Consider the following 27,802-nt stretch of genomic DNA (forward strand, 5'->3'; position numbering starts at 1 on the left):
TTGTCTTTGGCCCCACCCACCACTGAAATGGGATCCCCAGAGCTTCTCCAAAATTCAATTTAACCTTTGGGCTTAAAGAGATTTCCCATCCCAGGCCTATATAACATTGGTCTTTCAGACCCAGTACTCTTCCTTTGCAGATTAGGGAAACACAACAGGTTTTTCTACATGAAGCTTTTAACCTGCCACTTACCAACGCTTCTGCTTCCAGATTCTTTGTGGGATAAAGATCTGATCCTCTACGCATGTTTTTTTCCCAGGGGTTTTCCTTCTCTGCCTTTCTATATGTTCTATTATATGACCTCTAGGTGACACTGTGGTATACCAGGATTGCATAACTACAGTAGAGTTTCATTCTGCCATTCTCTGATATACCAGGCTTCCCTCAATTAAAAAACAAAATACCCCCCTAAATTTGTTGCAAAGAACAGGAGAGGCCCTGGAGGATGACAACATTGTGTAAAGCACCCGCAAACTACCATGAATGAAGAATCACAAGTGCACAATGAATGCCTCTTGTAGAAAGGCTCTTAAGGTCAGGACACTGTAGGGACACTTTCCCAACCTGATGCCCTCCAAATGTATTGGGCCTCAACTCCCATAATTTCCAGGAATTGTGGGAATTGTGGTCCAACACATTAGGAAGGCACCAGGTTGGGCAAAGCTATGAAAGGGGCAGTGGCACACTAATCTGCTTTCCCTTTATGCTTTCATTTAAGGTAGGAAGAATGGCATATGTTGGTAGTGATGAGCTGCACATGGGGGAGGTTGATAGATGGATGATGCAGAGAGGGACACAAAACTGTGAGCTGATGGGAATTGGGGATAGTATATATATTATCAGGAAGCAACAGAAAAGGGAAAAAGAGAATGGAGACAAGTCTTATATTTATGATTAAAGGCACAACCCTATGCATATTTAGACAGAAAAAGTCCTGTAACTCCCAGGATTCCCCAGCCAGCCATGCTGGCTGCGGAATGCTGGGAGTTGGACTTTTTCTATCTAAACACGCATAGGATTGCATCCTAACACATGCATAAGTTTGGCCTTTTTAACAGTTGGGTCTATCTGCATTGAATTAATTAAATATTTAGACTTTCCAAGCAGAATGAAGCAGAGCAGCAAGTCTGAAAGACTGATGTTCTTATAAACCCAAATTGCTGTTTTTACTGCTGTACAAGAGGTTAGTTGTCAGAATTGAGTGTAGTATTTAAAAGCAAATATTTTATTCAAACTTGACAAACTACTGCCCCTAATGTCAGTATTGCTCCCTTCATTGGCTGCAGTCCTCTATGCACTTACCAGTGAGTAAGGCCTATTGGACTTCATGGGGCTTACTTTTGAGTAGACATGTAGGATTGCACTGTTACACAGAAAGTGTGAATGCATGGAGACTGAGTTTACAGTGAGAACACTGTTACATTATAGAATGTATTTATTGCTTACATAGCGCAGAAGTTAAGCTGGGTGCCTTAACTTACCATTTCATGCTTTTTTTGTGTATAAGTAAATTTGTTAGTGCCTTAACTCATATCTTAAATTGTTATTTCGTTTGATCCTGTTGAGGCTAACAGTTTCTGCTGTCTGATGAAGTAAGCTATGATCTGCCAGAGCTTATGCCACAAGCAATTTGCTTGTCTTTTAAGATGCATAAAACACTTTCTTATAGTTTCAAGCAATGATCCTTCCCTGGCACACAAAAACTGTAGGTAGTCTTGGTGGTCCATTAGGAAAAAAATCCAAAAGCAACAGTAGGAACTAATGGGGGGGAGGGGGGAGAGAGAAAACTGAACATTGATGGTGTGGCCACCAAATACTGAAGCTTGAGACAGTTTCCCCAGACTATGTACAACTCCTATCATCCCTGACCATTGCCCATGTAGGCTAGGGCTGATAGGAGTTGGGAATCCAACAACATCTGGAGGGCCACAGGTTGTCCACCCCTCCCCTGCCTAGGCATATTTTAAGGGTGCAATCCTACTCATGTTTGGACATTAAAAAAGTCCTACAATTCCCAGCATCTCCCAGCCAGGCATGCTGGGAGTTGTAGGACTTTTTCCTGGCTAAACATGCATAGGATTGTGCCCTAAATGATTAATATCGGTAGGCCTAAATGGGCTTTTGTCCCACTACAGGTGTAAACTAGCTTACCAATGCCAGGATATTTGTATTATCAACACAGCTTTGTGGATGGTCATTGTAATTAGTTTGCATACATTTAAGCTTTAACATACTCATCGCCTACTACATTTCATTTCACTTCTATCACACTGTTTTTTTCTCTCTGTCTCCACCAGCCTTCTTCAACCTGGTGGCCACGCTGGCTGGAGATGATAGGAGTTGTTATCTGAAGGGCATCAGGTTGGGGAAGGATGCTGTACACCCACGTGTATAATATACCTGCCACTTGCATCTGATGAAGCCGACTCTTAAACTGCCCACTAATTGGCCTGCTGGGTGGGGATGAGAGGACTTGTAGTCCCCACACCTCCGGAGGGTGTTGCCACGCGGCTTACGCCACGGAAAATTTGTTGGCCTTTGAGGTGCCACAAAGAATCTGTGCTGTTTTTGCGCAACACTTTACACCAGCCTTCCCCAAGCCGGCGCCTTTCAGTGGCGATGAACTACAACTCCCATCGTCCCCAGCCAACAGGCCGAAGGGTTTGTTGGCTGGGGATGGTGGGAGCTGTAGTCTCAATACATCTGGACAGCATCAGTTTGGGGAAAGCTGCGTTTCCCCTCCGCCCCTTCTCTCAGCACCGCCCTTCTCTCTCATCCGCCCTCGCCCGCCCACCTGCCCAACGGAGAGGGGAGGGGCTAGGCCCCGCCCCCTCTCACCTTCCCTCGCTGCCCCGCCCCTTACCTGTGACGTCAACCCGTTCCATCTCCGTTACCTCGGCAACCCGCCGCCCGAGTGTAGTATCGCGATAAATGACGAGGGTTGGCTCCTTCTTAGTTCTTTACCCTCCTCCTCGCCAGCCAGAGGCGACTCGGTCCTCGAAGGAGGCGGGGCTATGCAAGCAGGGTGGGCGGAGGCTTCCGGCCAGGGCTGGCACTGACGTGGAGAACCCGGCGGGCGGCCCTGGCTTGACAGGTAGAGCAGAGAAGAACGCGGCAGGTGGAGGCCGATGCGGAGCTCGAGCCAGGCGCTGCCGGTGAGGGAGAAGCCAGCCGGCTCCCCGCTCATGGGGGGTGGGGAGAGAGGGGAGCTGCCCCCCTTCCTCGGGGGGAGGGGTAGTCAGTGGGGAGCTTTGAGCGGGAGAGCCTCGCAATTGCCTCTCCCCCGCTTCATGCATAGATCCCCCCATCTTGCCGATCACAAGCAGAGGAGATATTGGGGTGCTGGCATATTGGCGGGGCAGTTTTTCCATCACTCTGCCTCAGAGACCCAGTTAGAGATCCTAGCCCCAGGGCCACACCTGTGACAGGTGACCCACTGTATGGTTTCTTTGGTTACTGGGAAATGTATACTGGGAAAAGCAGACACATACAGCTATCTTGATCATTGCCATTATTATTATTACTATTTCCCCCTTTCCTCCAAGGAGTTCAAGGTAGCGTGAATGGTGCGTATGTCCCCTTCTCCATCTTGTCTTCATAGCAATCCTGAGAGGTAGGTCAGGCTGAGAGGGAGTGACTGGTGCAGGGTCAACTACTGAATGGAGTTCAGTGGGCATTTGATCCCCTGCCCTGGTTGTCTGACACTCTGTCTACTACATCATGCTGGCTTTAGTAGCACCTTGATGTGCAGAAATCACAGCATGGAGAGAAGCATGATCACCTGCTAATGTTTACATATCAACCTGATGTTAAAGGCAAAGGAGCAAAGACTGTGTTTTTTTTTTAAAGAGTTGGCAACCCTGTCCTTATCTAGTCACCTTCCCCCTGCCCCCCCTCCCCCTCTGTTGGTGTCTTTGAATTTATATAGCACTTTTGTCACACAAGCCACTCAATAGCACAATCCTTTGAAACAGGTCACTTGTGACTCCCCTGTTATAGACAGGAAACCCAAAGCTGAGAGATAGCATGTTGTCCAAGACAAATAGCTGAAATGAGTCTTTAATCCATGTGGCAGATTCCCTCATTACATTTTTGTGCATCCAGACTTATGCTCATATTTGAGGACATGAATATTTAGCAACATAGGAAATGTTTGCAGCCATATGTGTAATGTATATAGAGAGAGGTAGATATAGTGCCCTCCCAATTTATTTGTTAGGACATTTGTACAAGTGATACTGAGAGTGGTGGCCATAGCTCAGTGGCCAAGTACTTACTCTATGTAGAGAGTACCAGGCTCAGTTTTTGGCTTCTCCAGTTAAAGGGTCTCTGATCGCAGGACTGGGAAATCGCTCTGCTTGAGACTCTGGGAGCTACTGCTAGTCAGAGTACAGGGCTGGATAGCCCAGTGGTCTGATTTGGAATAAGGTGGCTCTCTTGAGCCTCTGGTGTGTTTCATATGACTGCTTTTGATTAATTGTTGTGAACCACCCAGACAGCTTTGGCTATTGGGTGATGCAGAAATGTAATAAATAAACGTAGCATAAACTGTGGAAGAAAGTAATGTTTATCAAATGTGTGTTCTAGACCATTCATTGATTCAGACATACAAACAATGCTAGATTTTTTTTAAAAAAAAAATTAAACATCTCTAGTGAAAACAGCATCCAAGTACACATATTAGGTATGTGTACTCGGCCAAAATGTATACTGACATGTCCATGCCTGGGTTACAATATACATGCGTGCTAGTACATGAAACTGGACCTCCATATATAAAAATGTAACATGGGAACCTGGCTACACACCTCTCATTCTGCTTATTGCCAATGTTTATTTACTTGTTTCTGCCATTCCATCATAACATTACTGAAAACCAGTTCTGTGCTGTTAACATATTGCATCCATTCCATGCACGATGTGGGAATACCAGCCAGTCAGTGTCAGTTCTGATATTATTTGAATGCTGGGACTGAGAAATGCAGTTTGTGTGGTGGCATGGCATGGTACGTACTTGCTGTGAGATTTATGTGCTCCAGAGCCCTTCTTGGGCACATAGGTTGTAGGGGTAGCAAGTCACATCTGATATTACTTTGCCAGATGTTTACTGATTTATTCTAAGTATCAATAGATTGTTGAACAATGACAAGGTTGATTTGTTCAGGAAGACAGAAAATCTTTCTCACCATCTTGTACAGCAATACAAGATTTGTATTTGCTGTATGATGAAGGAGGTGAAGCAGCTTCTTTTACAGAAGCCAGAGCTTATGATTCTGGTGGCCACAGGAAAAGTGGAGAATAATATTCCCCATTTATGAGATGCATTTATCAGTTGTGGTGATGGATTTCTCTCCTTTCTAGGGGCAGTCAGAATCTCCCACGAGAAGGCATTAATAATTTGGAACAATGTTTGCAGACTTGGACTATGACATTGAGGAGGACAAGCTGTAAGTGCTTTACTTATTTCCAGTTATTTCTGCAAATTGTATGTATGTTGCTATTGAAAGCTCTGCTGGTGTAGATGTCCTGCTGGTGGTGGTCTATTGACTTTGGGGGCGAAATGGGGCATTCTGGATCCATAGGATCCAAAGTCCCCTCATTCCCCTTGCCATAGCCCACAAAATTGACCCCAAAACTGCCCCCTGGGGGCAGTCAGCAGGGCTATGGAAATGATGGTTGCTCTGTACCCCACAACAATAGGATTGCTCTGTTAGGGCGCAATCCTATGTGTGTTTAGACAGAAGAAGGTCCTACAACTCTCAGCATTCCCCAGCCAGCGTGGTGGCTGGGGAATTCTGGGAGTTGTAGGACTTTCCTCTGTCTAAACACGCATCGGATTGCACCCTTAATGTATTACTGAAGGAGGCCATTTTCAGTGATCAAATATATTTAATACCACCGTTGGATTGTGTGTGATAAGGTAGTAGTATAGAAATTATAATTGCCAAATTATACAACTTATACAAATTATATCAACAAATGTACAAATCAAATGTATCTCACTCTGTTGTACTGGGTTGGCAGTATAATGCTTGGTATCACAGGAATAAACATCTCAGGCCACAATCTTATGCATGCTAATACAGAAAAAAGTCATACAACTCCCAGCATTCCCCACACAGCAAACATGCATAGGATTGTGCCCTTACACGATATTTGTTTCTAAGATCTATATCTTTTTGATGGAAAAAGTAGTGACAGTTGGTTGGTGGTGGCAGTTTTCATGCATACCCCTGTTTTGCTTTAGGGGGATTCCTACTGTTCCTGGGACAGTGACCTTGAAGAAGGACTCTCAAAATCTGATTGGGATCAGCATAGGAGGTGGAGCTCAGTACTGCCCCTGCCTCTATATTGTTCAGGTTGGTGTTTGAGGGAAAGGAGGATTTTATCATTGGAAGAGAAGGGAGGTAAGAATTGCATGTAGGGTCAGATCTTGGCTTCAGTGAAACTCTTCTAGTAACGGCCTTGCACAGAAATGCAAAAACAATGGAGTAGGTTGGATCCAGAGTGTCCTTTCTGTAAATGGAAGGGCTCATTTGGTTTGTGGAAGGGACTGATAACCAGCAGAGGCTCCCACTGGAGGAAGTGTGGTGGGAAGAGGCAATTTTTGCCTATTCCCCCTACACACACCCCATCCCTGCATCACCTCTTACACTGTTCCAAAGAGTTCCCCAACCCTCCAGAGCAGTTTTTCAGGGGGCTATTCGGGGAAGAAAGAACAGATTAAAAGGACCTCCCTGCCCTTTCATCCAGTGATCAGAAGTTTGCTGATGGGAACTCTGGATCCAATACATTGACTGTCTGCATGCATGCTCCTGTCTGTCACAGGGCAGCTTGAGTGGCAGGTCAGACAAGCTAACTGCACACATCTAGTAGTGTTCTGACCTGGTCTTAGTTAAATTACTTTTTTTCTAAAAAGACAGATATTTCATGGACTGGTACAGAAGGGTAAGAGTAAGCTTATTGAATTGGACTACAGCTTCCAGCATCTCTGACCATTGGCCATGCTGGCTGGGGCTGATGGGAGTTGAAGTCTAAAACATCTGGAGGGCACCAGGCTGGGGAAGGCTGATCTAATGAATTGGAATTTGGGGACCTACACAAATGAAATGTGGAAAACAGCCATGTTAGATGTGAAATGTGGCTGTTTAATTTGGATGGTCTGACAGATATGTGGACAAATGGTGTCCTAAGTGCATTTATTATTAGTCTCTGACAGCTGTTTTTCAGCACAGAAAAATGTAGTTTTAGAGGTATTCCTCCTGGGAGAGTGATTACCTTGGCCTATTGATTTAGGACTCTATTGGGACCATTGTGTACATGGTTCTGTCTGGTTTTAACTGTTAATTTTGATTTTATCAATGTTAATTTTTAATTATGTTTTATGGATTTAAGCTTTGTTGTACACCACCTTGGGATGGCTTGCTCTAAAAAGTGATGTATAATTCTTTTAACTAAAATAAAGTAAATAAATATTCCCGTCACTGAAAAAAATGTTAAAGATTGAGCACAGTGTGATACCTTTGTACAGGTGTGCAACAACAAAAATAAGTTAAATGTTTATGGAAGTGGTATAGCTGGCACCTCTGAGAATTAAAAGCCATCCTGTTGATAACATGAGCAAAGTGGCGTGAAAACAAACAATGGTGTTTTCTGCTTTCTCACTCCCTCCTATGGCTTTTCCCCCCACTTTCACCTTCCCCATGTCTTCCCCCTCAGGTATTCGATAACACTCCGGCGGCTCTAGATGGAACTTTGGCAGCTGGTGATGAAATCACAGGTGTGAATGGGAAGTCAGTCAAAGGGAAAACCAAAGTAGAAGTGGCCAAAATGATTCAGGTGGTGAAGGTGAGAGGTAGGAGGGGGTTGCTGGAATGCAGAGTAGCATCAGTTGCTGCTCTTTGGTGGGAGTAGTTATCCCTTCCTCTTGACTGCAGAACAACGGCTCTGGATTTTGCTGTTCTAGGGAGAAGTGACGATTCACTACAACAAACTCCAGGCTGATCCAAAGCAGGGAAAGACCTTGGATATTGGTACGTCACTCTCAGTGTCCCTGATGTGATTAAAGCAGGGCTGGCTTCCCTGAGGCGTTTTCTCAGCCTAGCTAGGCTCCTGCAGAGCTGATAAAGCATAAGTGTTGTGCTACGTGTGCCAAGAAATGATCCTGCTCATGGATTGTGTTTATGTCTCTCTCTCTGTCCTGGAATTCAGTGCTGAAGAAGGTGAAGCACCGTCTGGTGGAGAACATGAGCTCAGGGACAGCAGATGCCCTGGGGCTGAGCCGAGCCATCCTCTGCAACGGTAGGTAGCGTGCGAGACATAGCTTTGCCTTTGGTCTTTGTGCCAAGCAATGCTGAGCACTGCGTCAGCATTCCTACACATGGTATAAAGGGAGCATTCTCCTGAAATGGCCTTCAGCGTAGACTCATAAATTGTGGGATTGGGAGCTACTGTAGTGTAGGTGCTAAGTAATGAGCGGTGGACCAGGAATGGTGAAAAAACTGCACGAAACTGCATTTCCGACCCTGTGGTGTGATGCACCTTATTTGCTCCGGCTTTCTGCTTCTAACAAACTGTGATCTGGGGTACTTACGTTAATCTGTGGGTCCCTGATGTGTAGAAAATCCTCCCTATTTAATTCTATGATTGAGAGACAACACCGTGTTGACCAGGTTTGAGTGATGACCTTTGTAGGTAGGGATGTACGAAAGTCACATACCTTTCCGCGGATTATGTTTATGGTGGGGGGGAGGTGTTCTGTCCCTCCCCCGGGAATCCTCGACGTGGGGGGAGGCGATCCGTTCCTCCCCCCGGAATCCTCGAATGGCCAGCTGTGCTCTGCGAAGCAGCTGGCCAGGCCCAGGCCAGAGCCATCCGCAGCCGGATTTCCGGCCGTGGAGGGCTCTGGGTAAAAAAAAACCAAAAAAACCGTGTACGCAAATGGCGGCAGCTACGGCCGCTGCCATTTGCGTTCCTTATTTTTGGCCATCTTAGTCTACATAAATATTTATGTAGACTATTATGACGAAAATAAAGGGGAACGCAAATAGCGCCTGCTACGCTATTTGCGTTCCCCTTTATTTTTGCCATAATAGTCTACGTAAATATTTACGTAGACTAAGATGGCCAAAAATAAGGAACGCAAATGGCGGCGACCATAGCCGCCGCCATTTGTGTAAGCAGTTTTTTTTATTCCAGCTGTGATAGGCTACGTAAATCTTTATGTAGCCTATCACGTCTCTGTAAAAAATACAACCCCCCCCCCCCCAGACTGCAAATGGCAGCAGCAGCCAGTCGGAAGACCAGCAGCTGCTGAAGCCGCCACCGCCTGGAACATCCGCCCCAGGTAAGTCTTGTCCCGGGGGGGATCCGCGGGGGGGCGGGGGAGCGGCAGGCCGTTCCGCCACAGATTTCGGGGGGCCGAATGCACTGGCATTCAGCCTCACCGAGATCCGTGGCGGGGTTCTCTGACATCCCTATTTGTAGGCCAGTTTTCATCCTAATATTAATTGCATGCAGTGGTTCTGATTTGCTTGTCATTTCATAGGAAATCCTAAGAGTCTCACAGGAACATAAGTAGCTCTGAGGCTCCCTAACTAAAGAATGATGTCTACCTGGAACGGTGTTGGAAGGATGGTGACCTTCTGGCACAGCATTGGCAACACTGTAAAAAACATTAATACAAAATTTTAGTGGTTGTTTAATTTAGTCATGGCACCATAAGCGGTAAAACAACATTGCAGTGTGTGCTGTAATGAAAACGTTCCAAGACATGGTGGAATTTCTTTGAGTGAAGTGATTTTGAATTTAATAAAGCTAAAAACACCTTTTTAAGAATATCCAAGCTGAGAGAATGGGGTTGTACGTTGCTCTCAAAGGGCAGATTTACTCAAGACAGTGGCTCCCTCGTTCTTTTTGGAGTCAGACCTTTATGGCAGTCACAGCAGCTACATGTATAGCACACAGGTGGAGGTGCCAGTTGATGCACATGCCGCTTCTTGCGAGTACAGCCAAGTTACAAAGCCGAGGATGGCCTTACATAGGCCTGAAGCAGAAAAGGTTGACCAAAATTTGATAATTTGGAGAAGCCAAATTTTCTTCCTTTAAAATGGGTGAAAAGGCATGTGATCCCAGGGCTCTCTCCCTTAGCCCAAGGGGGCAATCATCTGTACCAAGGTCTGTGTAAGGATTTTATCTTTTCTCATTTGCCTTATTTCCATTCAAATTATTTGTGGTTCTCTCTCTGGAGGCTACCACTGTGTCCTTCATTCCTCTTTCTAGCCATTATGAAGGAAGTTGCCATTCTCTACACAGCACAGACACCTGCACCTTCATATTTGCTTTTAGATTCCTTCTTCCCAAATTTTCAGGGATCCTTAGCTGTAATGTGTATTTATGGGATGTATGAGAGCTTTGACGTGAAAACCATAACTAGGGAATTTCGGCCATTATGGCATAGGTCCCTTGTACTCCTGGACATAATCCTCTGCCACTCATCTTTTTGTAGATGGGCTGGTGAAGAGACTGGAAGAGCTGGAGAGGACTGCAGAGCTATACAAAGGTAAACCCACTCTTTTTTTTCTGCTCTGCAATCCAGAAAGGGCTCTCAGGGCTCATATCGATGATGATTTCTTGAAGGATTGGATGTATCACCTGAGTGTATCTCATTTCCAAAGCTGGGAGATGCAGGGCTTCAGTGCAGGTGATATCCCTAATGCAAGGTTGGGCAGCCTTATTGCCCCTGAGAGCCATATGCAATGGTGGGCAGCAGGACTTTATTCCAACAGTGGGTGAGGCCAGAGCTAGAGGCAGGCGTGGCCTGGATCCCCCTGCCCCCGTATCTCTCTCACACACACATTCACCCCATTTCAATGCTTGGGGATGGGGGAGTTTAAACCTTCCCTCCTGGTGCATATTTGAGATCCCATCCCTCCTCTTTCTTGCTGTCCAGCTGACTAGCACTAGGAACAATTGAGGAATACAAATCAGTGCACCAATCAGCTGGACAGCAGAGAGGAGAGGAGGCATGTAATGGGATCTCGGTGATCCCATAACATTCCTCCCACTGCTCTCCCACTGATTGGCACTGTAAACAGTTGAGGAATGTGCCAGTCAGTGCGCTCCAATTGTTCTAAGTGTGAAATAGTTAGTCCGTGGTGGGCAGGGAGGGAGGAGCACAGATCAGCTGGGTAGCAGGGAGGGGGCCTATAGACCACAGTGAGATCTGCCAGGGAGCCATATGTGACCCATGGGCTTGGATTGCCCACATATTCCCTAATGTATGCATGGTAGATGGAGACAATATTTATTTATTAAATATGCCTTTCTATGATGTAAATCCTCAAGGTAGCTTAAAAAGTTGTTCTCAGTCTCAGTGGGGCCCCCGCTGAGGCTGAAAACAACTTTGTAAGAGACCTACACGGGGCCAGGTGTCCCTGTGTCGGTCTCTTGGCCTAGGACAAATGAATAGATTCGCTTGTTCTGTGGCCAATATGCTGTAGTATTACCCACTAACACTAATTCAGTTGCGTTGGGGATGCAAAGAGCAATCATTCCTAGAAGCACACACAGCCCACAGCCAATCCAGAAGCGGAGCAAATAATGACATCCGTGTCAGTCCTGCTCTTGCACACAGTTCTTCTCGCAGACAGTCTCAGTAATGAGAATCAGCATGTGCTACAGTTCCCAGATAATACAAAATGCGGTGTCATTGTGGGGTTGTCCTTAGCCACATTTTGCTTTTGCCCCGAACATCTGGTTTGGTACTAAAGTGCTGAACATAAAAGCAACAGGAGCTGCCATGTAGATGAGTCCTGTTGATGAGTCCTAAACTGAATTACTATTGTGCTTTTTCTCTACCTCTGTCTAGGCATGACAGAACACACAAAGAGTCTCCTCAGAGCTTTTTTTGAGCTGTCTCAGACTCACAGAGGTAAACAGACCAGAAGGCTCCTCAGCTTAAGATCACACCATCATGGGCCACATTGCTGTAGGCAGGAAGTCCTCATTATCTTAGAACTTGAAAAGGCCAGAATGTCCTCCAAGGCTATCATGGGGTCTATGAGAAGTAACATTGCTAACTTGTAAAGTAGCATCTGTCCATCAGCATAGTTAATTAAGTCTCTGCCATTGTATTAGAGAATATGCTTCCAAAAGAATTTTTTGGGATTGCTTCACTCCAATATGACAGAATTCACATGGACCGTTTAAAATGCTTTTGAGCCTTTCTCTTGCTGTTGGCCTGCATGTGTGGAAAGCAGTTTTCAATGTGGTAGAACCAGTTTTAAGGGCTTTTCTACATGAGGCATTTATTGTGTGCTTGTCATTCCCTACTCACAGTTGCTTATGGGTTTTTTAGATGATGTTGTGACCCTCCAGTTTTGCTTCTTTGTCTAACCAACAGTTTCGGTGAGCTTTTTTAGAGCAGGAAAAATGCAGCATTTATTTTTGAAAGCGAGAGAGAGTGCGATTTCCTCTTGTGTAATTGCACTATTCCATTATACCACAGTGCCACCTAGAGATTATGTACCGGAAAAGCAGGAAAGGAAACACTCCTTGTGTAGTGCTGGGATCTCAGTTCTGTGATGAAACCGAAAGTACATACAGTGGATTAACAGCCAATGAGCAGCCTTGTGTAGGAAAGCTGTATATCAATTCAGCTGACATTCAGAAAGACAGGTTAACAATTGCATTTTAACTGCCCCGTGTTATTTGTGTCATATGCATTCCTTGAACAGATGCTTTGTGTACTATCTGAAGTAAATTTTTAGTTCTCTACTCACCACTCTTCCCATAGAATTGCACTTGCTTGGGGGAATTACTTTTTTTCACCTGTTAACATCTCCTTCCTGTAGGGAAATATGTGGAGGAGGAAAGCCTTGTCAGGTTCACCCGCAAAGATTTCTGTCTCCATTTCCCTCCTCTGCTCTCCACTGAAGCCAACAGGTTTAGTGTCACCCAGTCCACCCATTTTCCCTGCTATCTTTGTTGCTGCTCAGAGAAGAAGAGGGGGAGTTTTTGTTTTCCACCAAGAAAGCAAGTGCAAAAGTGCACTTGTGCACACAATAATGCTTTAATTCTTAAAAACCTCCTCAGCTTTTTTAAATAATAGAGGCCAGTCAGCCTTGTCAATTTCGCCAGAGAACAGGGGTAGGAGGATCGTGAATGAAGTGGCTGGGTAGTCTAGAACAGAGGAGGGGAACCTCTGACCCGTGGAGTATTTGGCTCCCCCCATGGGCCTCAACCCCTGCCCAAACTCCACCCAAGGTTTGGGAAGACCAGCAGCACGCTTTGCGCCTGCCCCATCCACCCCGGTGGGGGAGGACGCAGCACAGGTAAAGCAGCCCTGGCTGAGGAATCTGCAGGAGCATCCAGCTGCAACTTTATCTGGGGCTGCTTCATCTGTGCCCTGCCTTCTCCACTGGGTAGGGTGTGGCAAGGGCAACGCTGGCCCAGCCGAGGCTGCAGCTGGAGTGCTCCGGCTTGCGCTTCATATTGGGGAATGCATCCCCCCTCCAACTGGTTCCCCTCCCTTGGGCTGGGAGGATTCCTGTGGTTGGCACTCGCATCTGGTGTCAGGGGAGAATCGGCAGGGCGGGCAGGTGGGGGGGTTCTTCTGCACTTGCTGGCAGAGGTGTGGTGACATTTAAAGTAATAAAAGCATCGCCTCTACTATGGTGATGATGATTAACTGAAGTGAGAGAAGATTCCCGAGTGATAGTTAACATGCCTGAAAATGCCTCTGTGATTTTGGCCACAGTCCCCAATTGTATGTTTTTTGCTGTTTTCGCCCAGCATTTGGTGACGTTTTCTCAGTCATTGGTGTACGGGAGCCTCAGCCAGCTGCCAGTGAAGCATTTGTGAAATTTGCAGATGCCCATCGCAGCATTGAGAAGTTTGGAATCCGCCTTCTAAAAACCATCAAACCGGTAAAGAAACACACTGCAGGAGGAAAGGAATAGGGGGAAGGGGGAAGTAGAAATAAGAATCTGTTTTCTAGAAGAAGCTGTCTTGTCTTCATTGTGTCCAAGATAATTCAAAATAACTCCTTACAGCAAAATTCTAAAGGAAGTTCCTAATGCTCAGTTAGGAAATGTGATATATAAAATAGTATTTGAATATGATAATGTGAATATCTAACACAACGATATGGGAGACTTCATATAGGTAAAAGTTGAGATATACACCACAGTGTCTGAGATGTTTTACAGCACTGAAGTAATATCATCAGTGCCCTAGAGCGGAGCTGTGGAACCTTTTTCCTATGAGGCGCTGTTGACCCATGGGAGAAGTCAATTGGGGCCTCTGATGGCAGTGGATAGAGCCAGATCCAGTGGTGGGCAGGGCAGAGCCAAAGGTGGGTAGAATTTACAGGATTGCAAAGTGCTCGCTGTCTGTGCCACCCCATCACTTTCTCTGTGTTGCCACCCCATCACTTTCTCTGTGTTGCCACCCCACATGAAAATAGGCCAAGCCTGCATGCAGGTACAGCAAGCCTAGAGTTTTTGCAGTTGTCCAGAGAGGACAAAAATGGAGAGGGGCAGATAATGCTTGATAAAAGGAGTGAAAAACCTGGTTCACACATAACAGTAACCCATGGTTTATTTAATCCATTGGTTTATTTAATCCATTGGTTGTCAAATTCTGGTTGTTGTGATGTGTGAATGCAGCCATGCTAACAAACCAGAAAGAGAACCCAGTTGAGTTGTGAAGTCTAGGTTGCTTAAACCATGGGGTGCCGTTATGTGTGAACCCAGAACTGTGGGGTGTTCATGGGTTGTTTCACTGGACTAGAGAGATAGCAGGCAAGAGCAGACCAAACAAAACAGGAAATGTCCCACAACCCTAAGCAATATAGCAGTGAAACAACTGGATTGGGCTTACTGGTGATAATAAATATATATATGACAACATCTAATGATAAAGTTTTTTATTTGTGTAGTTTAAAAGCATACATCTAAACAATAAGAGAAAATACAATATTATTGTGCTAAAAAAACACTTAACCATACCAAAGATAACCAATACCAAATGAACAAACGAACAAACGAAAAAACCCCACCAGCCACTCTATATGCCAGTACTACTGCACTGCAAAGGCATTTGGGATGCAGAGAGGGGCCAGGCAAAGGAGGAGGGAAACAAACAACCCAGGGCTTGAGAAAACAAACCTTTTTCTGTTTGATAATTTGCCAGATAAATCCTGGGTAGGCAACAAACCAGAGGTTAAATAAACCATCACTTAGCGTTATGTGCAAACCAGGCTAGAGTATGGAGTGCGTTTGATGATGTTGGTTCAATTGTGGTTCAACTCTTTGCTCATCAGCATGTGGGGCTCTGCATCTAGCTTATCTGTTTGCTTTTTGCCCTGCTCCTCTCCCAGGTCAGAAGGGATTGAGGCTAGGGTCCATAAAAACAGAGGACATCGGACTTGGGATGGGGTTCCAAGGCCTGGAATGCCTCAAAGCTGTGACAGGGGAGCATGTGGAAATGGCAATAGAGGAGTCGTTTTATATTACTTTAGACTGGAGCAACTGCAGGACTGATGAGTAGAGCCTCCATCCATTTGGCCCACAGATGTGCCACAAATGTAGTGAGTGAGATGGTCGATCAATTGTGCATCCAGTGTTTTAACTCTGTTGTGAGAACCAACAGAAATCTTGGTATCCACAAGTCATGCCCTAGTAAACTTCTTGAGATGACTTACCTCACTGCATGCAGAAGAACCTTTTCTACTCTGTTTTGCTTTATCTTCATTTTTCACTGTCAGTGTTTCCTTACAGATGTTGACTGACCTGAACACTTACTTGAACAAAGCCATTCCTGATACAAGGCTAACTATCAAGAAGTATTTGGATGTCAAGTTTGAATATTTGGTGAGCTGCTCCTTTTGTTCTTGTTCTTAATCCTAAGAAGAAAAGATTGTTCCTTTAGCAAATCATGAAGCCTAGAAATTATTTCCAATCATGTTCTCTGCATGATGATTTCAAGTGTTCTCTCCTCCTGTGGTTGGTTTGGATTTAAACAGATCAAGCATCTTTGCTTTTAGTTTAATGTCAGCTGAACATATTTTAGAGCTGTGTTCAGAATGCTCAAAACATTGCTCCATCTAGTCTGAAATCCTGACAGTGGCTGTAAACAGCTCTACGGGATGTGAACAAGGGAAAAGGATCAGCTACAGAATGATCTGTTCGTCCACCTCTAGCTTCTGAAAATGGTAAATGAGGAAAATGTTGAGAATGACTATGAATTTTAGGCAGAGGCACTTACCAGAGGCTCACTGCCATTGTCTTCAGCTCCCAGGTCAGATCCAGCAAGCAAAGCTACTGGGTATACTGGCATACAGGATACCAGCTCTTAAAAGGGTCTGCTTCTGCACTAGGATTTCAGTGGCATTCGCAGTACGTTATAGGCAGTAGGCAGGGTGCCATTTCATTCAGGGCTGCTAGTTTTCTCACGTATTTGCGTAGCCTATCGTGTGAAAAAGCAGGGACACAAATGGCGCCCACTGCGCCGTTTGCAGCTGTAAATGACTTAGCTTAAGCTAAATGCAGCCATTTACAGCTGCATATACCTTAATCTAAGACTTTTACGGCCGCAAATGGAGTACTGGACACCATTTGTGTCCGGAGACAGTCCCCCTCAGCCAGCAATATGGCAGTGGTGGCCGTATCGCTGGCGCTCCGGAGCTGGCCGGCGGCTCTGCAGAATCGCTGCGAAGCAGAGCTGGCCAGCCAGGATTCCAGGGGAGGAACAGATCGCTCCCCGCCACCCCCACGGGTGGATTCCGCCTGGAACAGCAGGTAGGGAATCCGCCCATCCGTAGCCCCAGGGCATGTTAGGAGCTGACAGCGCAAGTCACTAATGCCATCTCGTGGGGTACAAACATACCCCAAGTGCCACTCTGTGGCTGTAGGGGCTGCTTCAGCATGGAAGGTGGTCTTCTCCTTGTGGTCTTTCTGGCAGCCATTCCTTTTCAGCATAAATTTTGGGACTTAAGGGCTGGCTTTGAATAGGAAATGTTTCTTCTTATTCAGGTAAAAAAAAAAACCCTTATCTTAGTTTAATTCCTTTTCATTCACTTGGCTGTAAAGAATGTTGCTTTTATAGGACTATTACACAGTTTTATATTTATTTAACATTCTTTTCGGGCTACTTTAAGGGTGAAACCCTTAACATGCACTTTCTTCTCCAGCGATGACATCCTTCTGATATTAGTGTGTGATTTATCCTGCGGCCACCAAGCCTGACCACTGGGGGAGCAACATTTATCTTACCTTTTCATACACTCTTTTAACCACCTGTTCGTTCATTTTTTCCTTGTTTATTTAGGGTCCCTGGTGTCTCTGAATGAATGTAGATGTTTTTTAATGGCTTTAGGCACGTGCAACTAGGCTAGCAGAAGTGGACATCCCCACCCACTCCTCCCCATAGAAGACCCTCCAGCCCTTTGAAAATGCTACACAGAAGGTCAGGAGAGGCTGCTGAATGGGGTGAGCTTGGAGCAAGGGGAAGGGAAGATTCCCCATAATCAGGCAGAGGCAACTTCCATGAGCAGAGCTCTGCTTATGGAAGGTGTCTCTGCACCAATTTTCAGGGGTTCCCAGATGCTATGTATGTCATTTTGGGAATGCTGAAGAGGCTATCATGCGTAGCAGGGGCGAGGAAGTCCACTTCTGCCAGCCCATTTGCATGTGCCTTCCAATTAAGAGGGCAGCGCCTTCTCCACTTTCCCTATTTTCTTTCTTTTCTATTAAGAGTGGTGCAAATGATTATTGTGTGTGGATGTGTGTTATGATCTTTTTTCTTCCCCCCCCTTTTGTAGTTCTCCCTGCCCCCCTGCTGTTTTTTGTTTGTTGTTGTTACGTTTTCAGTTAACAAATGTTAAAAACAAAACCTGGTGCCTGTGACTACAACTCCCATCATCTCCACCAGCATAGCTAGTCAATGGCCATGCTGGCTGGGGTGAATGGGAGTTGTAGTCTAACTCATCCTGAGGGCAACAGGTTGGAGAAGGCCTTATGTCGTAATCAATTTGTTAGTCTTTAAGATGCCACAAGACTGCCAGTTGTTTTTATTGCAGCAGACTGACATGGCTCCCCCTTTGGGAAATGTAACCTTGTGTATTTCTTATTCCATTTCAGTCTTACTGTCTCAAAGTGAAGGAGATGGATGATGAGGAATATAGCTGCATTGTAAGTACAATGGCTCTAACATGCAGGCTGCTTCTATCCTTGTCCCCTCTTCCATCGCAGGCACTCCGACATGCTTACCTGCTTCCACAGACTTAAACACAGAAGTGGATGTACTATGCATGTGCTCACTAAGTGCTTAAGGTCCTTCTTTTGAACCTTGCACTCTCATGGAAATCGTTGCCAACTATGACATCCTATAAAATGCCTTCCCTGTGACTTAGTTTGCCCAGACTCTTAAAGGTGCCTCGGAGGAGTCAGGTCTAAGAGATAACATTGGGACTTGCTTGAGGCAAATAATGCTTATTCTAAGAACTCATAAATTTCACTTTACATTTCTTTAAAATTGTGTACCCTTGCCAGGCAGGGCTTCTGGGAGCACTTAGGACAACTAACAACATTATATAAAGCAGCAGTAAAGTAATATATAAGTTAAAGCCAAATCTGAGTAATACACATATGGCTGCACACTTGTCTCCATGAAATAGGGTTGTCAGTCTCTCCTTGGGCTTCAGTCACAGATTGTCTCGAAGGCCCTGCAGTGACATGTGCCAGTCCTTTTTCTGAAGAGCATAGAGGGCAGCCAATAGTTCTGATTTCCAGGATCCTGACTCATTGTAGAATCCCACAGACATGGATCATTCAAGCTTTATTTAATACAGTTGAAGAGACGTCTTGACAAATATTTGATGCACACTGTATCGACACTTGGGTAGATAATAAACCTAATGGTCTCATACACAGATATTTTCTGTGGTTCTCTGTTTCCTCTTGTAACCTCCAGCACATGGTCCTGTCTCAGACCTGGGCAGAAAGCCACATCAGTTGGCCATGCCCAGAAAGACTCAGGGTTGGTAAGCATCTGGAGTGTCACTCATAGGGAAAGGGAAAGTTTTCTGAACTGGCAGTTTTGAGCCCCAGGTTCATAGCAGGCATTGTTTACCTTCATCCATCAAGGCAGGATATAGCCAAGAGAATGAGCAAATTACAGGAAAAGAAAATTGCAGGGATCAACGTCCCAAGTGCATACATTTACTGGGAATGCTATACAGACTTATAGTGGATATCCTTATCAATAATCTTTTGCATGTATGCTTCTAAAATTATGGAATAAAAACACATCATTCCCTTTGGTGGGATGGAAGAGTTGACATCCCTCCTGGTTTTTAGAGATCAGCTGTTTGTTTCTTGATCCCGTTTACCATGTGAATGGCCTTGTGATGCATCTCTTTTGATTGAAATATTGGATGCCCTGCCCTTAGGGTTCTAGGGTTCTGCTCAGGCCTCAGCAAAGCTTGCCTCAGAGTTTACTACTTTTAATGTTTGGCGTTCAGCCAACCAGTGTTGCAGCCTGATCATATGAGGAGCTGGAGTTTGCTGGGACACATCAGGGAAGCTTTTAGCCCTACATGAAACCATTGCACAATTGATATTTGGTTGCTACAGAAATGTGGTATTTTGGGCAGGCTCTTGGAGAACCTCTCTACCGAGTCAGCACTGGGAATTATGAATACCGCTTAATCCTGCGTTGCCGCCAGGAGGCCCGTACGCGCTTTGCCAAGATGAGGAAGGATGTGCTAGAAAAGATAGAGCTGCTAGACCAGAAACACGGTGAGTGTGGCTGCCTTTTCTCTAGCTCCAAACACCTAGTTTGTAGACTCCACTATAACAAAGACTCGCCTGTCCTTGAACAGCCTAGAGATGCAGTTGGACTTGTAGGAGGAAAAGAACGAGGCCACTTAGAGCCAAAAAAGAGAGATCCCTTTCATCAGGCATGTTAGTACTTCCTGCCTGGGGCTGACTCTGAACTTCTTCCTTCCCTTTGAAAAACAATAGCTGTTTACGGAACATACGGGTTCCAGCTGTTTAACCATATGTGTCATTGCTGCAGTATGGAGATGGGTAGTTGGCAAACCAAGACCTAGATGTTTTATGAACCACCAGCTGAGCCCCAGAGCATCTCTGCACCAGCCTAAAATCCCATATTTAAAACGGGACTTTCTGCTTCTGTTTTAAATGTAGGATCTCAACGATCTCCCGTTACACATGCTTCCTTTTCCCCCTCCTTCTCCCCCTTATCTGAGTCTTCCATGTGTTTCATTGATTTCGCTCCTCTTCTTGCAGCTTTTCCTTATTCAAGCAGAGCACAAGCAGGGTAATTTGATACCTCATTATCTCCAATCTATTTAAAAATGGAATAAAGGTCATTTAGTGCAAGAGGATATTATCCTGGAGGATAACAGTATCATCTAAAGAGCCCGCAAACCTCCGTGAGTGAGCCATCTCAAAAGCAGGATAAAAGCTCAGTGTGAAGAAGCCCATGCTGTAAAGTATGCACAGGAAGGCAACCAAGTTCTGGGCCACAGTATCATTGCTGCTGTGATTTTACAGACTGCTTTATGAAACTTACTTGCTTCCTTTGCAATAAGTGGGATTGGAAAAGTAGAGGGATTCTGGGGGGTGAATTTGGGACATGATGAAAATTAGGCTAACTATGGGAGAAATTGAATAAGAGAGGTGTTTTTGTATTGGGCAAACTCCCCAAGGGTGAGGCTAAAAGATCAGGAGTAGGACATTGGGGGGGGGGGTGTTGGTGTGTGTGTGTGTGTTAAGCTTAAAAAAAGTATATTGGAGATTAAGGAGGGTTTAGGAGTGTGGAAAAGGGTATGCTCATATTGGAAAAAGGGGGGAAGAGATGCACCATGAAACACCCTTTTGGAATATTGCAGCCCACCTTAAACTGACATAATAAGACCAGGTGAAAATTAAAAGAAATAGTTTGGTCTTGGAACTTCCTTCTGTCAAGACTCCTGCACCTTGGGGTGTCTTGTGGTGTCGATCAGCTGACCTTATTCTAGTCTAAAAACACTTGCTGAGACTGCCTGGCTGAACTCTTTCATTCTGCATTCTTCACAATGCAGCCCTAAATACGTTAATGTAGAAACCAATTCCCTTGATTTCAGTCAAGCATATTTCCAAAGACTTGTGCTTTGATTCCTCCATCTTTGGCATTCTGGCCTCTTGCTTTGTGGCTTTAGAAACTGCAGTGGTTCAGATAGTAAGCCAGGCTGTTGAATCCAAGGACTGCAGTAACGCTGAAAAAATCTGTGAATTTGGGCAGCAACTTCCTACACACAAGTTTGTCCAGTGAGGGGGGATGCTGCCTGCTGCCCCCCCGCTCATGGCTCTCCCAATATGTTTCCTCCTTCACAGTGCAAGACATTGTGTTCCAGCTCCAGCGCTTTGTTTCCACCCTTTCCAAGTACTATGATGACTGCTATGCTGTGTTGCGGGATGCAGATGTCTTCCCCATCGAAGTGGATCTGGCCCGTACCACACTGAGTTACGGCCAGAAAGACGTCTTCACGGATGGGGCAGAGGATGAGGAGGAAGGTGGGGAATGCAACCGGAAGGAGGAAGAGAATGGAGAGAAACTCATTGATGATGCCTGAGCTCCCAAACTTGATGAGGTGGAAAATTCCTGCAGAGACTGATAAATTCTATTTCTCTAGGCATCTTGTCCGCAGTGACTTTTTTTGTCTGTACAAGCCCAGCCAGGGAATCGGGACTGTGCTCCGGCTGTGAGCAGTTGGTATGACTTGTGCCTAAAATTTCAAAGTCCCTCTTCCAAAAAGTGTCCTCCTTCCCAGTCTCTCAGAATGACCTTTTCTCAAAATCTCATTGGCCATGTCAAGAAGTGGCAGGTGGGAGATTGACTACCTTGGAACACCCTTCAGTCCTGACCCCAGCATGGCTTCCTGTGCAGAGGGACTACGTTTGAACGTGCAGCACATGCGCACACACACTATTAACGTAATTGTGATCAGCCCGGCCTCCTTGTGTGTTAGCGAAGTCCAAAAGCACCAGGGTGTGGGAGAGGGAGAATGGCTGAGGGTCTTTGGCTCCTTCCTTCCTCCTCCACTTCTTATCTTCAACTACGTGTCTGTTAGTAGGTGGATTTAAGACTGAGAATGGATCCCTTCCCTACCACTAGCCATAGCCCTTATTAGACAAGAAAAGAACCAAGGTAACTATAAATGGGGTGAAGCCAGAAAGATCACCCTTGGAGAGATTGATAATTTTAAAGGACAGTCTAAGCTTTATCATTATCCTCCATAGAATCAAATCAATATGGATAGGCAATATGGAATGAATGTAACACGGATTAGATTACATTGGGTTATGTTCCCAGTCACCACAGTGCCGTGAGTCGTGGCTGGTCTTAACCAAATCCTTAAGGTTCACACAGCCTGCCTTGTACACTCTCCTGCATAGGTGCTTTGCTGTGTGATCTTTTCTAAAACTCAAGCCTTATCCAGTATTAAACAAAGTGCTTGATTTAGGAATGTTGGATTGGGATGAGGGAAAAGATATCTGTAGAAGACGGCTGTAGATTTGCTGTGGTTAAAAATCAAACCACCATTTTAAGCATTACGGCTCTCAGTTTGTACCCTGCACTTTCATTGCACCTACACATTTTCTTTTATTCCTTCTGAAATTCTGCTTCTGAGGACAGAGAGCCTATTATGAGCCCCCAAGCAGTGCCCCCACCCCCTCGTTCCCCCACATAACACTAAAAGAGGGGTCATTGGCGGGAGAGCAGTCATTTATGGCACAATGCTATGTTTAGACAGAAAGAAGTCCTACAACTCTCCATATTCCCCAGCCAGCTGTTGTAGGACTTTTCTGTCTAAGTATGCATAGGATTGCACCCTTATCCTCTGAGGAATTCTCTGTCCTATACCTTTTTGAGATTTCTAACAAAATAGGGTGGCATTTTATACTGATTAGCAAGAGTGATCTTTTGGAAATAAGGCGTATTGGCATCTTCACTCCATACAGATTGTGCCAACTAGCAAGGACAGAAGCATTAAATATGTGTCCTATATGCTTCCCCTTGGTTTTTGTTTCCTGTTGCCTCTTTCTCTGTGAATGGCCAAGAAAAGGCCATGTGGGTCCAGGGTGCTCTTCAATGGGCTTTTATGTGTGGACCAATAAAGGAAAATGTGGACTTTCTGTCTTTTTTTCCTCCTGACTCTTAACCATTTAGTCTCTCTTTAATCCTTTTGTTCAGGTCACAGGAAGAGGTATGAAGGGCAGGCACTGTTGATTAATCTAGTTGCTTTTTTATCAAAGAGTTGTTGTTGTTGTTGTTGTTGTTCAGTCGTTCAGTCGTGTCCGACTCTTCGTGACCCCATGGACCATAGCACGCCAGGCCTTCCTGTCCTGCGCTCTCTCCCGGAGCGTGCTCAAGTTCATATTCATTGCATCCGTGATGCTATCTAGCCATCTCATCCTCTGCCGTCCCTTTCTCCTTTTGCCTTCAGTCTTTCCCAGCATCAGGGTCTTTTCCAGGGAGTTTTCTCTTCGCATTAGGTGGCCAAAATATTGGAGCTTCAGCTTCATTATCTGTCCTTCCAATGAGCAGTCAGGGTTGATTTCCTTTAGGATGGACTGATTTGACCTCCTTGCAGTCCAGGGGACTCGTAAGAGTCTTCTCCAGCACCACAGTTCGAAAGCATCAATTCTTCGGCGCTCAGCCTTCCTTATAGTCCAGCTCTCACAGCCATACATTACTACTGGGAAAACCATAGCTTTGATTAGACGGACCTTTGTCGGCAAGGTGATGTCTCTGCTTCTTACTATGCTGTCTAGGTACTTGCCTCCAAAAGAAAGGTGTTGCAGTGCCCATTGCAACAATTTTGAAAGCCAAAAGCATGGCATGGATAAATTCAGATACACTCTTCCTGATAAGGTTGTCCCTTGTTTTAAAGTTCAGCTTGTCCTTTTCTAGAAAAGGCAACTGCATAATGGTCATCCTGCAGCACCTGTCACTGGCTTAATGAACACATTTAGTAGTTTTCTTTCAAAGCAAACATGCTTAGTAGTTCATAAGCACTATATAAGTAAGAAACAGCTTTTGAATGTATTATATGCTGGTGGCCTTACAAGAACTGTGTGCTTTCAGGAATGAATGGTCTATGACCCTTAAGAGAGAGTCTCCATATCTCACTTCTTAAGTAACCTAAGACTGGGACAGTGCAGATATGTGACCATACATTTTCTGCACAAGATCTGGTATCATGTGGCTTTATGAGAATCTTAGCATTTTCAAGTATATTTGAGTAGAAAATCTTGGGAGTATGTGGACAAAGAGAAGCTGAGAAACCAGACAGAGGTTGGATGAAGGTTCCAATGACCAAGAACTGTGGCTGTGGTGTCCTACATTCTGCAGAACATGGTCCCTCCAAGAGATTCCTCACTTGTGTTCCTGATAATTTCCTCCTACAGAAAGCAGAGGAAGGAACTAGAAGATCAGCTATCCTTGACTTGATCCTAACCAACAGAGATGACTTAGTGGATAAAGTAGCAGTTACGGGACCTCTGGGAGAAAGTGACCATGTTATACTTGAGTTCTTGGTTCTAAAGGAAGCAAAAGCCAAGTGTAGCCAAACGTGTACCCTGGATTTTAGGAAAGCCAATTTTAATAAACTCAGAACAATGATAAGTAAGGTTCCATGGCAAGCAACTCTAATGAGAAAAGGAGTCCAAGATGGGGGGGGGGGGTTAAGAAAGGAAATTCTAAAAGCACAATTACAAACAATTCCAACAAGAAAAAAAGGCAGAAGACAACAGAAGAAGGCAATGAGGCTTCAGAAAAAGCTTAGAGATGATCTGAAAACAAAAAAAAAAGACACAGCAAGTGGAAGGAAGGCCAAGCTACAAAGGAAGAGTACAGGCAGGTAGCACAGAATTGCAGCGATGGCATCAGGAAGGCTAAAGCTGAGAACGAGCTGAGGTTAGCGAGGGATGCTAAAAGCAACAAAAAGGCTTTCTTCAGATATTTGCATAGGAAAAGAGAGGAAAGAAATGGTGGCTCAACTATTAAATAAGGATGGCAAAATAATAACAGATGACAAGGAAAAGGCAGAAGTGCTCAATTCCTACTTTGGCTCAGTCTTCTCCCAAAAGAGGGTCTATGAGCCCCCTGGCAAAGGTGAAGTACAGGCTGAAGGGGCAGGATTGCAGCTTGAGATCCATAGGCATATGGTCAAGGAACACCTAATTACTTTGAATGAGTTCAAATCTCCGGGACCAGATGAACTGCATCCTAGAGTCATAAAGGAACTGGCAGAAGAACTCTCAGAACCACTATCTATTACCTTTGAGAAATCATGGAGGATGGATGAATTGCCAGATGATTGGAGGAGGGCTAATGTTGTCCCTATCTTCAAAAAGGGCAAAAAGGAGGAACCTGGGAACTACAGACCAGTCAGTCTGACATCAATCCCTGGGAAAATTCTGGAGCAGCTGCTAAAGCAATCCATCTTTTAAGCACCTTGAAAACAATGCAGTGATGACTCGAAGCCAACATGGATTTGTCAAGAACAAATCCTGTCAGACTAATCTGATCTCATTTTTGGATAAGGTAACCTCCCTTGTGGACTGTGGGAATGCTATGAACATAATATACCTTGACTTCAGCAAAGCTTTCAACAAAGTGCCCCATGATATCCTGATGAGCAAACTAGCTCAAAGTGGGCTAGATGAAACAACTATCAGGTGGATCCACAGTTGGCTACAGACTCAATGAATGCTTATCAATGGGATCTTCTCAAACTGGGGAGAGGTAACAAGCGGGGTATTGCAGGGCTCAGTCCTGGGCCCAGTGCTCTTCAACATTTTTATTAATGACTTGGATGAGGAGGTGCAGATAATGCTTATCAGATTTGCAGATGACACAAAATTGGGCAGGATAGCTAATACCCTGAAAGACAAAACCAGAATTCAAAGTCATCTTGATAGGCTGGAGCGCTGGGTAGAAAACAACAGAATGAAATTTAATAGGGATGAATGCCAGGTTCTGCACCTAGGAAAATGAAATCAAATGCACAGTGACAAGATGGGGATACTTGGCTCAACAACACTACAAGCGAGAAGGATCTTGGAATTGTTGTCGATCACAAGCTGAATATGAACCAACAGTGGGATGTGGCTGCAAAAAAATCAAATGCTCTTTTGGGCTGCATTAATAGAAGTATAGCTTCCAAATCACATGAAGTACTAGTTCCCCTCTACTGAGCACTGGTTAGGCCTCATCTGGAGTACTGTGTCCAGTTCTGGGTGCCACACTTTTAAGAAGAATGCAGACAAAGTGGAGAGGGTTCAGAGGAGGGCAACAAAGATGATCAGGGGACTGGAAACAAAGCCCTATGAAGAGAGACTGAAAGAACTGGGCATGTTTAGCCTTGAGAAGAGAAGACTGAGGGGAGATATGATAGCGCTCTTCAAGTACTTGAAAGGCTGTTACAGAGAGGAAGACCAGCATCTCTTCTCGATCATCCCAGAGAATGGGATCCCAAAGGACACAGAATAATGGGCTCAAGTTACAGGCAGCCAGATTCCAGCTGAACATCAGGAAAAACTTCCTGACTGTTAGAGCAATATGATAATGGAACCAATTCCCTAGGGAGGTGGTGGGCTCTCCCACACTGGAGGCATTCAAGATGAGGCTGCACAGCCATCTGTCAGGGATGCTTTGACTTGGATTTCTGCACTGAGCAGGGGCTTGGACTCAATAGTCTTATAGGCCCCTTCCAACCCTACTATTCTATGATTCTACATTGATGGTAGGTTTTTCAAAGTTTCTGCTGTCTTCTAATCAATAACCAGCAATGATCTTTGCTGCTGGAGTGCATGAAAGTGACCTTTGTGTGCAATGTGTCTAGCTCTAACCTCTACAAACCACCCACCCACCCATGTTGCTCTGTCATCAGCCTCACATCTGCATCATAGCTGGCTTAGTAAATCTGCAGCCTTCTCTTGGCAACAGAGAGTAGAGACTGAAGGAAACTCAACCTATGGATTTGGCGTTGAAGGCACTAATTCCCCAATCATGGCTCTCTAGGTACCAATAGCCTCACCTTAGCCTTAGAGAGAAACTCATGTTAAAGGTATGTTTTTAAGCATCTCATGAATTTGAATTTCTTTTCTCTGCTGTAAGATGCTTTGAAGGTGACCTGTCTGAAATTAAATACATTATCCAGTAAAATGCATTTCATTTTCTCTATGATGAATAGGGCTTTAAGTAGCTGTGGTGGTGTCTCCCAGGCGAACAGGCAATTGGATTTGTTCATGAAGCCCATTCTGTCCCCTTCAGTCCACATATAGCAGGACTTTCAGTGCCAGCTGTAAGGCTGGCAGGGATGCCTGTAGGACCAGTGCAATTCTACACCCACAAGGTGGACTACCTGCTGTCAGTGTAGAGTTGTCACAGCATAAAGGATCTGGCCCTTTTCAAGAGGCACGTCCCACAGGTCTAGCTATGTACAACAGTACTGGAGCAGGAGTAAGGACAGTGGCTGAATGGACTTGCCCATTGCCCTGCTTGGATTCAAGGGCTGCCTTTTGGAGCACTCTCTTGACCATTCAGTTGTATCTATGTTTGGATTTAATGACCTGCTAGGTATGGTGCTAAATCAATCACACAGGAACTTCCTTGCCAGTTATGACAACTGCTCTTTGAGGGTGAAAAAAGCAAACAAACGTCAAGGCACCATGCAAATAAAGCTCCAGCCACCTAAGATATCATACAGTACATTTCAGTTTC

At 45.1% G+C, this 27,802-nt stretch overlaps 1 protein-coding gene across 3 annotated transcripts; it reads left to right on the forward strand.

The window, feature by feature from the left end:
• Positions 1-2,982: 2,982 nt before the first annotated feature.
• Positions 2,983-27,240, forward strand: PICK1 (protein interacting with PRKCA 1). Of its 3 annotated transcripts, none has more exons than XM_084809788.1 (13): positions 2,983-3,095; positions 5,363-5,448; positions 6,249-6,360; positions 7,721-7,849; positions 7,968-8,034; positions 8,213-8,302; positions 10,509-10,562; positions 11,871-11,933; positions 13,796-13,929; positions 15,784-15,876; positions 18,145-18,195; positions 19,659-19,803; positions 21,406-24,870. In XM_084809788.1, exons 2-13 carry the CDS (start codon positions 5,408-5,410, stop codon positions 21,642-21,644), a joined length of 1,218 nt encoding a protein of 405 aa, XP_084665914.1. In that variant the 5' UTR covers positions 2,983-3,095; positions 5,363-5,407; the 3' UTR covers positions 21,645-24,870. The 3 variants fall into 3 exon arrangements, with proteins under 3 accessions (XP_084665914.1, XP_084665913.1, XP_084665912.1); XM_084809787.1 differs by having other exon boundaries at positions 3,094-3,156; positions 21,406-27,240; XM_084809786.1 differs by lacking the exons at positions 2,983-3,095; positions 5,363-5,448 and having other exon boundaries at positions 6,057-6,360; positions 21,406-23,232.
• Positions 27,241-27,802: the final 562 nt, after the last annotated feature.

The sequence above is a fragment of the Heloderma suspectum genome, chromosome 7, assembly GCF_057233095.1.
Source record: "Heloderma suspectum isolate Gila_16-S chromosome 7, 16-S_ref, whole genome shotgun sequence".
Classification (NCBI taxonomy): Eukaryota; Metazoa; Chordata; class Lepidosauria; order Squamata; family Helodermatidae; genus Heloderma; species Heloderma suspectum.